Raw genomic sequence first — 12,679 nt, forward strand, 5'->3', positions numbered from 1 at the left:
CTCCCCCCGGTCAGCACACATTGCAATGTGTGCCGAGCGAGGAGGGACCGGGCGCTCACTTCACCCAGCGGTGAAGTAAGCGATCTGAATAGATTGTGCCTGCATGCAAGCCAATCTAGAGTGAGCAATAGCGATGCGCGGGCATGCAGCAGTGTATGACAACTTCTTGCTGTGAAGTGGCAAGTGGGAAATAGTAAACATGGAACGAATAACAATCTTATTCTATTTGATACATGATTAAAGCTTTTAATATTTCATTTTTGGATAGAACAGGACAAAATAAATCTGAGATTACATTACTATTGCATGTAGGCCTCTAAGGAAAGAATGGCACTTATTTTTGAGATCCAAGATGACCTGCCTGAGGTTCCACTTTCAATGCAGGGACATTACAATGTATTTTATCGGTCAATATGAATGCTACTTTTTTCTCATAATACGCTGCCTCATTGATGAATGATGGGTAGACGATTTTCTCCCCCTCATAGAAGACATTTTCTCCACTCAACGTCTTGAAGATTGGATCTCCAGGCTGCACAGGAAAATAGTCTTTGTCCTAGTGAACAAAATGATGTCAAGTAAAAAAAAAATATTCCTAGTTACATTACTTCTATTGATATGTTATGTACGAAATGTAGTTATGATCCCGGCGGTCAGCACATCGATGCGGGGATCCCGGCCGCCAGAATGTCTGCAGGGGGCCCAGGACAATTTCCACTTGTGGGAGGCCACAGCATGGCGAGTGCAGTGAGCACGCAAGGGGCTTTATTGCTTTCACCCCCCCCTGCCGGTATTCTGGCAGCTGGGATCCCTGTGTCGGCATGCTGACCACCGGGATCCGGCTGCTGGGCACCCAATCCCAACCCGTTATGTACTACTCATCAAACTCAAATGCTTAAATTAAAGGACCACTAAACCTCAAAAGTTAAATATTTAGATATGAACCACAAAGATAAAAATAATTGAATAATGTTACCGGACATTCTCCTGCAGCTTTGTTAAAAGATATAGGGCGTGATTCAGACCCGTTCGCTGTGCTACAAATTTTGTTGTCCTGCGATCAGAAAGTCGCCGCCCAAGGGGGAGTGTAAATTCAAGTGTGCGATCGCATGTGTACACCGTGCGAAAATATCCCTCAGTCGGCGGACAGCTGCAAATCCGATCGCACCTCACTCACCATCTAATGGTTTTTCCACTTTGTGCAGTCTGTGCGCAGCCCAGGACTTACTCCTACAGTGCGAAAAGAACAGGCTGATCGGGGCCGGAGCTGACGTCACAACCCTCCCAGAAATTGCTTGGGAGCGCCTGCGTTTTACCGGACACACCCAGTAAATGGTCAGTTACCACCCACAAACGCCCTCTTCTTGTCAATCAGCTTGCGAATGGCTGTGCGATCAAAATTTCGCACCAGCTTGTTGCTGTTTGGCGTTGTGCATGCGCATTGCGGTGCATGCGCATGCACAGTCAATTGATATTTGCCCGCTGTGCGAAAACGCACAATAGCGATCAGGTCTGAATCAGGACCATAGTTAAAACTCCCACTGCTTTAAATATAATAGAAGCACCTGTCACATCTGTAGGAGGGATGCAGTTAATTTACCAGCTGTTGGGATCTCGGCGGTCAGGAGACCGACGCCGGAATCCCGACAGCCGGCGAAATGCCGCTGATTGGAATCCCAACCAAGCCCCGAGTTCCCACTCGAGTGTTGGCCCACGCCACCACCCGAGGGGGAATATATTTAGAATAGTGTGGTGGGTGAAGCTCGCCACTGGGCCCGAAGCGTGACAAGCACACTTACTGCACTCGCCGGGATTCCGGCTGTCGGAATTCCGTGGGTTGGTCTCCTGACCGCTGTGATCCCGACCACCGGTATTACATACCGAACCCCTTTAGGACAGTATAATTGGTTTGTGACGAAGGTCAAAAAAGTTGAGACTGACAGCTAGGGAGTCTCTGTGGTATCAGTGGACCTGGCCCTTAATATGAATCAACCAATCAATTTGCATTTATGCGGAGCAAATTCGTAGTCCTGTCAGTCACAGTATGCCTGCTTAGTTAGAAAAGCACATTCATCATAACATAGCCTATAAATAATAATAATAATTATTATTAGTTTTATTATTATAAAGAGGGGTGAATTACAGCAATATGAGCATAATAAGCTCCGTTATTGTGTGTGTATTATGTACCACAGACATGCACAGTCTTTGATATGTATACTAATGTAAAAAATAGACTTTACTTGCTTACAATAAATGGTGGCCAATTTTTAAAGCACACAACTTTCACCTTTATCCTTTCCAGTATAGGACATGATAAAGGCAAATTCAGATTTACTAAACTGCCAAATGAGTTGTTCGCTCGTTGCCGATTTTTTCGCTATGCTGCGATTTGTTGCTAACTGCGCATGGGCATGGTACGCAGAGCGCATGCGCTTAGTTATTTTACTAAAAACTTAGCAGTTTTGCTGTGGTTTCAGCTGCGCTTTTCAGTCGCACTGCTGATCGGTGTGTGATTGACAGGAAAGGGGCGTTTCTGGGTGGCAACTCAGCGTTTTCACTGCGTTTGCAAAAAAACGCAGGCGTGTTAGGAAAAAACGTGGGAGTGTCTGGAGAAATGGGGGACTGGCTGGCTGAACGCAGGGCGTGTTTGTGACGTCAAACCAGGAACTAAACGGACTGAGCTGATCGCAATCTGTGAGTAGGTCCGGAGCTACTCAGAAACTGCAAAGAATTATTTAGTAGCAGTTTTGCTAATCTTTCATTTGAAATTCTGCTATGCTAAGATACACTCCCAGAGGGCGGCGGCCTAGCGTGTGCAATGCTGCTAAAACAGCTAGCGAGCGAACAACTCGGAATGAGGGCCTATGTCCGAGAGTCTTGAGGAGCAACAGACAATCCTAGCATTAGCACTGGATGTCTATGTACACCTTGGTCTCCTTATACACTGGCATATGTAATACAGCATTAATAATTAACAATATAAATAGTCTAAAGCAGTGTTTCCCAAACTCAGTCCTCAGGAACATCTAACCACTCATATTTTCCAGATATGTTAGTCGGTGCACAGATGTAGTGTATGTAGTAGTGTAGTCTATTGTAAATCATGTTATATACTACTGGTATTGTGGTCTCGATTTGAGACACTGGTCAGGAAGGGGGTTTCTGGGTAATCTTTTCTTTACAGTGTGTTATTAGCCCTCCCGCTTACCCTTATTTTAGCTTGGGGCGGTAGGAAGAATGGAGAAACATTTTAATATGCACTGAAATATATCAAAGTCTGTGTACTATTGAGCATTGAAAAAACAGCAGCTTCACTGCTGAAGCCACACAGGTTGCTGCAACCCAAGTAAGCATCAGAAGTTACTGGCAGAAATCGGTTTGACAAAGAAGAGGTATGAATATGAAGTGAGGAACGAGGTAATTGGAAAAAGGCACTGATTCTTGGAGTAGCTGAGGATGATACACTGTAGTAAAAGGGACGTGGAAGTGTCAGAGGGTGATATAGTAGACTATATGAGGGCACAAGGCACATGGAGATCTGAGAATAACAAAGTTGCCTTTATAGAGGCTTTAGGCACCAGGAAAACAGAGGATAGTACTGTAGACTGAAATTAAGTGCGAGACACCAGGTGGTCTGAATGTTATGAGACACAAGGACCCAGGAGGTCTAAAGATAGTACAGCTGGCTGCGGTGAAGAACCAGTAGGTCGAAGACATATAATCCAGACTGGAAAATAAGGATCCCAGGAAGCCAAAGAGTGTGACTGCAAGCAGCACAAAACATAGTTCTGACAATGAGATAAGGCCCAACCTAGGGATGGCAGAGAGCCCAATGGTTCTCTGCCATAAACGGCACAGGGGGAACAGAGCTTACACCCACCACCTGGCACACACACACACACTTATACACAGGGCTGTAGACAGCCTGCCCAGGCCCCGGTAATGCAGGGGGCTGTGGATTAATTACAGAGGTGTGGCCATGCACCCTTTTTAAAAGACCTGTGAAAAAAAAAGTATTGTTTATGCACCAAGGAGTTTCACAGACCTGCACAGGGGAGCGTCATGCATCTCTCAGCCAGGGACAGATTCAGGTGGGGGTGCGATCAGTGTGATCACTAACCAGGGTCGGCTCCAGGCATGTTCCAATAGAGCGACCAGGCGAAGCATGCTGGCGCCGCCATATTGGAGCCCAGAGCCTGGTACTGTGTGCGCCTCCAGCAGTATCCACCCGGCCCGCCTCCAAGTCCCAGCAGTCAGTGGCTGCCTCTGTGTTAGGACGAGGGAGTGATGTGGGCAGGTATATGGTAAACTACTCAGTGCGCACTATGCGCGCTGTGCGGTGCCGGCGCCTGACATCATTAGGTCGACATGGTCAATGGGTCGACGTGGTCATTAGGTCGACATGTACTAGGTCGACAGGTCAAAAGGTCGACGTGTGTTTTTCACTTTTTTATTTATTCCTTAATTTTTTTGATTTTTTCATACTTAATGATCCACGTGGACTACGACTGGAAAGGTAACCTGTGCCGAGCAAAGCGGCAGCAGAGCGAGGCACCTTGCTCGAAGCATGGTGAGCGAAACGAGCCATACGAGGGGACACGGTGCACTAATTGGGGTTCCCAGACAATTTACAAAGAAAACCACGCCAAAAACAATCAAAAAACACATGTTGGCCTTTTGACCTGACGACTTAATGACCATGTCGACATATTGTCCCTGTCGACCTAATGCATGTCGACATTCCATGGTCGACCTAGTTGCTGTCGACCTAAGTTGAGTCGACCCAACGACCCATACCCGTAGCTGGCACTGCTGGGGGGCATGTCCTGTGTAGCTGCCACTGCTGGGGGGCATGTCCTGTGTAGCTGGCACTGCTGGGGGGCATGTCCTGTGTAGCTGGCACTGCTAGGGGGCATGTCCTGTTTAGCTGCCACTGCTGGGGGGCATATCATGTCTATCTGGCACTGCACTACTGTAGACATTATGTGTATCTGACACTATACTGGAGACATTATGCGTAAGGAACACTAATGTGGCTGTTATGTGTAAGGTTGCTAATTGTGTGCGTAGAGGGGGTGTGAAAATATATTTATAGTTTGATAATATGAAATTGCGAGACCACACCCACTTTCCAGGAGCTCGCGCGCCTTCGGCGCACACATGGGGTGGGGGGGGCGCTTTGCCATTTTTTTTCGCTCAGGGTTCTAGTAGGCCTGGAGCCGGCCCTGTCACTAGCCACCCCTTACCTCAATAGCAGGCAGATGAGACTACTGTACCCAGTGGCAGCAGCCACGCTGTACGCACTGCAGCCCAGCACACAGCAGCATGTGCTGGTCTGGGAAGACAGGCTGCAGTGCTGACAGCCTGACAGGATGGGAGGCACGCACGGACCTTGGCCCTTCAAAGAGTCCCTGGCCGGGGTAATTAGTACTCCCCCTCAGCGCCACTACCCACTGCCTGGCTTGTCTCAAAGTAGGTACGTCCATCAATGGTTAAGCCTTCAGTGGCCATCCCTAGCTAAAACCAGAGGTGTGACCATGGTTTTACAAGGGACTTATAATTCTGTGTCACCACTAAGAGGGAACCTGTTCAGAGGCAGGATCAGCAGCCGCATCTGCAGAGGTCCAGGTCAGAGTCATAAGTGCTGAAGACTTACCTGAAGTACGGAGTCCCCACCAAAGAAAGAGTACACAGAATGCGACATGTGACACAAGGCAGTACTGCTTAAGAAGGGGAGTCCAAGGATAGACATCCCCTTTCATTCCCAACTAAAGTGCTGCAGAGTATCATGAAAAAAGTTTATATTGAAGAAAGATAAAAACAAGTGAAAAGATATCCCAGGATGACAGTACTGGAATGATGTAGCAGCATTTATCATAATACCTGCAGCTCAGGGTGGATGATAGCTCCTATATCCCCCATAGAATCTCGTGGATAATCCACTGAAGACAAAACTCTGTATATATCCACTTCAAAACTTGGAAACTCCTTACCTATCGGAATCAATATGACAGAAAAACAACATAGTAAGATTATGTTATACTTTGTAAGAAAAACATGATAAAGACATAAAATGCAGAGTAAACAATTATTTGTTTTTTTTACAGTACTTCTTATATGAACCTATAATTTGCTGTATATGATTGTTAAAAACATCACTGTCAGTGGCAACGAGTAAGGACTTTTACTTGAGTATGTAAGAATGAAAGGGGAATTAATTAACCGAGGGTCTTCCTTTAGCAAAAGACAATGATGAGGAAGATTAGCACTGACTGACACTGTAATTTTCCTCATAGACTTGGTAACATTCAATTTGCAAAATGAAGCCGCACTATATTGAGTCAGGGAATCATGTAAGGCCAACAGTGGTCATAAACAGCAGGAAGTCGTCACAAACAAGCACAAGTTATGAGTAACTGATTAGTGATCTACTTTCAACATTGTATTGCAAGCTAATGAATATGACACAAAGTGTCGTACTCGGGCATGAAGGAAATGCAGTGGTAGGGGCCCTATGTTAAGGGGTGTCACAAGTTCTGTGGTTTTACAGCAGTAACTTACAGTACTCTTGTAGTATTAAGGGTCCATCAGAGTTAATTATAAACACAGCCTGTAAGTTTTGTAACAAGCAGGAGCAACAACTTGATCTGCTTATACCCAGATAGAACTTGAGGGTCACAATCTAAAGAAGGTTGACGGGTCTAGAGATGTACAAGATGATCTAACTGAAAAAGCTATTGCAGAAATGTAATAGCGCTGCTATTTACCAATCCAGGGATCCTTTCAGAGCCCTAGCAAAAACTAGAGATGAGCGGGTTCGGTTTCTCTGAATCCGAACCCGCCAGAACTTCATGTTTTTTTTCACGGGTCCGAGCGACTCGGATCTTCCCGCCTTGCTCGGTTAACCCGAGCGCGCCCGAACGTCATCATGACGCTGTCGGATTCTCGCGAGGCTCGGATTCTATCGCGAGACTCGGATTCTATATAAGGAGCCGCGCGTCGCCGCCATTTTCACACGTGCATTGAGATTGATAGGGAGAGGACGTGGCTGGCGTCCTCTCCATTTAGATTATAAGAGACTGAGAGAGATTTACTGGAGCTGACTAGGAGGAGTACTGTTACTGTAGAAGTGTAGAGACTGAGTGGAGAGAGTTTACTAGTGAGGACAGTGCAGTTTACTTTATAATCCGTTCTCTGCCTGAAAAAAGCGATACACAGCACACAGTGACTCAGTCACATACCATATCTGTGTGCACTGCTCAGGCTCAGGCCAGTGTGCTGCATCATCTATTATCTATATATAATATTATATATATCTGTCTGACTGCTCAGCTCACACAGCTTATAATTGTGGGGGAGACTGGGGAGCACTACTGCAGTGCCAGTTATAGGTTATAGCAGGAGCCAGGAGTACATAATATATTATATAGTGAGTGACCACCAGACACACAGTGCAGTTTATTTAATATATCCGTTCTCTGCCTGAAAAAAGCGATACACACAGTGACTCAGTCAGTCACATACCATATCTGTGTGCACTGCTCAGGCTCAGGCCAGTGTGCTGCATCATCTATATATATTATATATCTGTCTGACTGCTCAGCTCACACAGCTTATAATTGTGGGGGAGACTGGGGAGCACTACTGCAGTGCCAGTTATAGGTTATAGCAGGAGCCAGGAGTACATATTATATTAAAATTAAACAGTGCACACTTTTGCTGCAGGAGTGCCACTGCCAGTGTGACTGACCAGTGACCTGACCACACTGACCACCAGTATAGTTAGTAGTATACTTATATTGTGATTGCCTGAAAAAGTTAAACACTCGTCGTGTGACTTCACTTGTGTGTTTTTTTTTTTTTTATTCTATAAAAATAAAACTCATTCTGCTGACAGACAGTGTCCAGCAGGTCCGTCATTATATAATATATAATATATACCTGTCCGGCTGCAGTAGTGATATATATATATTTTTTATATCATTTATCATCCAGTCGCAGCAGACACAGTACGGTAGTTCACGGCTGTGGCTACCTCTGTGTCTCTGCACTCGGCAGGCAGTCCGTCCATAATTGTAATACCACCTAACCGTGGATTTTTTTCATTCTTCTTTATACATACATAGTTACATAGACATCTTCTCTTTATCAACCAGTCTATATTAGCTGCAGACACAGTACAGTACGGTAGTTCACGGCTGTGGCTACCTCTGTGTCTGCAGTCGGCAGGCAGTCCATAATTGTATACTAGTATCCATCTCCATTGTTTACCTGAGGTGCCTTTTAGTTGTGCCTATTAAAATATGGAGAACAAAAATGTTGAGGTTCCAAAATTAGGGAAAGATCAAGATCCACTTCCACCTCGTGCTGAAGCTGCTGCCACTAGTCATGGCCGAGACGATGAAATGCCAGCAACGTCGTCTGCCAAGGCCGATGCCCAATGTCATAGTACAGAGCATGTCAAATCCAAAACACCAAATATCAGAAAAAAAAGGACTCCAAAACCTAAAATAAAATTGTCGGAGGAGAAGCGTAAACTTGCCAATATGCCATTTACCACACGGAGTGGCAAGGAACGGCTGAGGCCCTGGCCTATGTTCATGGCTAGTGGTTCAGCTTCACATGAGGATGGAAGCACTCAGCCTCTCGCTAGAAAAATGAAAAGACTCAAGCTGGCAAAAGCAGCACAGCAAAGAACTGTGCATTCTTCGAAATCCCAAATCCACAAGGAGAGTCCAATTGTGTCGGTTGCGATGCCTGACCTTCCCAACACTGGACGTGAAGAGCATGCGCCTTCCACCATTTGCACGCCCCCTGCAAGTGCTGGAAGGAGCACCCGCAGTCCAGTTCCTGATAGTCAGATTGAAGATGTCAGTGTTGAAGTACACCAGGATGAGGAGGATATGGGTGTTGCTGGCGCTGGGGAGGAAATTGACCAGGAGGATTCTGATGGTGAGGTGGTTTGTTTAAGTCAGGCACCCGGGGAGACACCTGTTGTCCGTGGGAGGAATATGGCCGTTGACATGCCAGGTGAAAATACCAAAAAAATCAGCTCTTCGGTGTGGAGGTATTTCACCAGAAATGCGGACAACAGGTGTCAAGCCGTGTGTTCCCTTTGTCAAGCTGTAATAAGTAGGGGTAAGGACGTTAACCACCTCGGAACATCCTCCCTTATACGTCACCTGCAGCGCATTCATAATAAGTCAGTGACAAGTTCAAAAACTTTGGGTGACAGCGGAAGCAGTCCACTGACCAGTAAATCCCTTCCTCTTGTAACCAAGCTCACGCAAACCACCCCACCAACTCCCTCAGTGTCAATTTCCTCCTTCCCCAGGAATGCCAATAGTCCTGCAGGCCATGTCACTGGCAATTCTGACGAGTCCTCTCCTGCCTGGGATTCCTCCAATGCATCCTTGCGTGTAACGCCTACTGCTGCTGGCGCTGCTGTTGTTGCCGCTGGGAGTCGATGGTCATCCCAGAGGGGAAGTCGTAAGCCCACTTGTACTACTTCCAGTAAGCAATTGACTGTTCAACAGTCCTTTGCGAGGAAGATGAAATATCACAGCAGTCATCCTACTGCAAAGCGGATAACTGAGGCCTTGACAACTATGTTGGTGTTAGACGTGCGTCCGGTATCCGCCGTTAGTTCACAGGGAACTAGACAATTTATTGAGGCAGTGTGCCCCCGTTACCAAATACCATCTAGGTTCCACTTCTCTAGGCAGGCGATACCGAGAATGTACACGGACGTCAGAAAAAGACTCACCAGTGTCCTAAAAAATGCAGTTGTACCCAATGTCCACTTAACCACGGACATGTGGACAAGTGGAGCAGGGCAGGGTCAGGACTATATGACTGTGACAGCCCACTGGGTAGATGTATGGACTCCCGCCGCAAGAACAGCAGCGGCGGCACCAGTAGCAGCATCTCGCAAACGCCAACTCTTTCCTAGGCAGGCTACGCTTTGTATCACCGCTTTCCAGAATACGCACACAGCTGAAAACCTCTTACGGCAACTGAGGAAGATCATCGCGGAATGGCTTACCCCAATTGGACTCTCCTGTGGATTTGTGGCATCGGACAACGCCAGCAATATTGTGTGTGCATTAAATATGGGCAAATTCCAGCACGTCCCATGTTTTGCACATACCTTGAATTTGGTGGTGCAGAATTTTTTAAAAAACGACAGGGGCGTGCAAGAGATGCTGTCGGTGGCCAGAAAAATTGCGGGACACTTTCGGCGTACAGGCACCACGTACAGAAGACTGGAGCACCACCAAAAACTACTGAACCTGCCCTGCCATCATCTGAAGCAAGAAGTGGTAACGAGGTGGAATTCAACCCTCTATATGCTTCAGAGGTTGGAGGAGCAGCAAAAGGCCATTCAAGCCTATACAATTGAGCACGATATAGGAGGTGGAATGCACCTGTCTCAAGTGCAGTGGAGAATGATTTCAACGTTGTGCAAGGTTCTGATGCCCTTTGAACTTGCCACACGTGAAGTCAGTTCAGACACTGCCAGCCTGAGTCAGGTCATTCCCCTCATCAGGCTTTTGCAGAAGAAGCTGGAGGCATTGAAGAAGGAGCTAAAAGGGAGCGATTCCGCTAGGCATGTGGGACTTGTGGATGCAGCCCTTAATTCGCTTAACAAGGATTCACGGGTGGTCAATCTGTTGAAATCAGAGCACTACATTTTGGCCACCGTGCTCGATCCTAGATTTAAAGCCTACCTTGGATCTCTCTTTCCGGCAGACACAAGTCTGCTGGGGTTGAAAGACCTGCTGGTGACAAAATTGTCAAGTCAAGCGGAACGCGACCTGTCAACATCTCCTCCTTCACATTCTCCCGCAACTGGGGGTGCGAGGAAAAGGCTCAGAATTCCGAGCCCACCCGCTGGCGGTGATGCAGGGCAGTCTGGAGCGACTGCTGATGCTGACATCTGGTCCGGACTGAAGGACCTGACAACGATTACGGACATGTCGTCTGCTGTCACTGCATATGATTCTCTCAACATTGATAGAATGGTGGAGGATTATATGAGTGACCGCATCCAAGTAGGCACGTCACACAGTCCGTACTTATACTGGCAGGAAAAAGAGGCAATTTGGAGGCCCTTGCACAAACTGGCTTTATTCTACCTAAGTTGCCCTCCCACAAGTGTGTACTCCGAAAGAGTGTTTAGTGCCGCCGCTCACCTTGTCAGCAATCGGCGTACGAGGTTACATCCAGAAAATGTGGAGAAGATGATGTTCATTAAAATGAATTATAATCAATTCCTCCGCGGAGACATTGACCAGCAGCAATTGCCTCCACAAAGTACACAGGGAGCTGAGATGGTGGATTCCAGTGGGGACGAATTGATAATCTGTGAGGAGGGGGATGTACACGGTGATATATCGGAGGGTGAAGATGAGGTGGACATCTTGCCTCTGTAGAGCCAGTTTGTGCAAGGAGAGATTAATTGCTTCTTTTTTGGGGGGGGTCCAAACCAACCCGTCATATCAGTCACAGTCGTGTGGCAGACCCTGTCACTGAAATGATGGGTTGGTTAAAGTGTGCATGTCCTGTTTTGTTTATACAACATAAGGGTGGGTGGGAGGGCCCAAGGACAATTCCATCTTGCACCTCTTTTTTCTTTTCTTTTTCTTTGCATCATGTGCTGATTGGGGAGGGTTTTTTGGAAGGGACATCCTGCGTGACACTGCAGTGCCACTCCTAGATGGGCCCGGTGTTTGTGTCGGCCACTAGGGTCGCTAATCTTACTCACACAGTCAGCTACCTCATTGCGCCTCTTTTTTTCTTTGCGTCATGTGCTGTTTGGGGAGGGTTTTTTGGAAGGGACATCCTGCGTGACACTGCAGTGCCACTCCTAGATGGGCCCGGTGTTTGTGTCGGCCACTAGGGTCGCTAATCTTACTCACACAGCTACCTCATTGCGCCTCTTTTTTTCTTTGCGTCATGTGCTGTTTGGGGAGGGTTTTTTGGAAGGGCCATCCTGCGTGACACTGCAGTGCCACTCCTAGATGGGCCCGGTGTTTGTGTCGGCCACTAGGGTCGCTAATCTTACTCACACAGCTACCTCATTGCGCCTCTTTTTTTCTTTGCGTCATGTGCTGTTTGGGGAGGGTTTTTTGGAAGGGATATCCTGCGTGACCCTGCAGTGCCACTCCTAGATGGGCCCGGTGTTTGTGTCGGCCACTAGGGTCGCTTATCTTACTCACACAGCGACCTCGGTGCAAATTTTAGGACTAAAAATAATATTGTGAGGTGTGAGGTATTCAGAATAGACTGAAAATGAGTGTAAATTATGGTTTTTGAGGTTAATAATACTTTGGGATCAAAATGACCCCCAAATTCTATGATTTAAGCTGTTTTTTAGTGTTTTTTTAAAAAAACACCCGAATCCAAAACACACCCGAATCCGACAAAAAAAATTCGGTGAGGTTTTGCCAAAACGCGTTCGAACCCAAAACACGGCCGCGGAACCGAACCCAAAACCAAAACACAAAACCCGAAAAATTTCAGGCGCTCATCTCTAGCAAAAACCCTGCACTTACGCGAGGGCTTACTCTACTTCACTGGCAGCATAGCGCTTGTTAAATTGAGCAAACACTGCAGCCCCCATAACAGTCCCCATTACATAATTTATTAACAATCACCCAACTTACATAGTTTT

At 46.8% G+C, this 12,679-nt stretch overlaps 1 protein-coding gene across 1 annotated transcript in view; it reads right to left on the reverse strand.

Annotated features, from left to right (window-relative positions):
• Positions 1-217: 217 nt before the first annotated feature.
• The window catches only part of LOC135030801 (N-acyl-aromatic-L-amino acid amidohydrolase (carboxylate-forming)-like), a 106,525-nt gene continuing 94,063 nt past the window's right edge, over positions 218-12,679 (reverse strand). Inside the window, exons 6-7 of the mRNA XM_063953963.1 lie at positions 5,887-5,996; positions 218-556 (exon numbers count right to left, since the gene is read on the reverse strand). Coding sequence (XP_063810033.1) covers positions 335-556; positions 5,887-5,996 — 332 coding nt within the window. The 3' untranslated portion in view covers positions 218-334. The remainder of the gene's footprint in view (positions 557-5,886; positions 5,997-12,679) is intronic.

The sequence above is a fragment of the Pseudophryne corroboree genome, chromosome 2 (assembly GCF_028390025.1).
Source record: "Pseudophryne corroboree isolate aPseCor3 chromosome 2, aPseCor3.hap2, whole genome shotgun sequence".
Classification (NCBI taxonomy): domain Eukaryota; kingdom Metazoa; phylum Chordata; class Amphibia; order Anura; family Myobatrachidae; genus Pseudophryne; species Pseudophryne corroboree.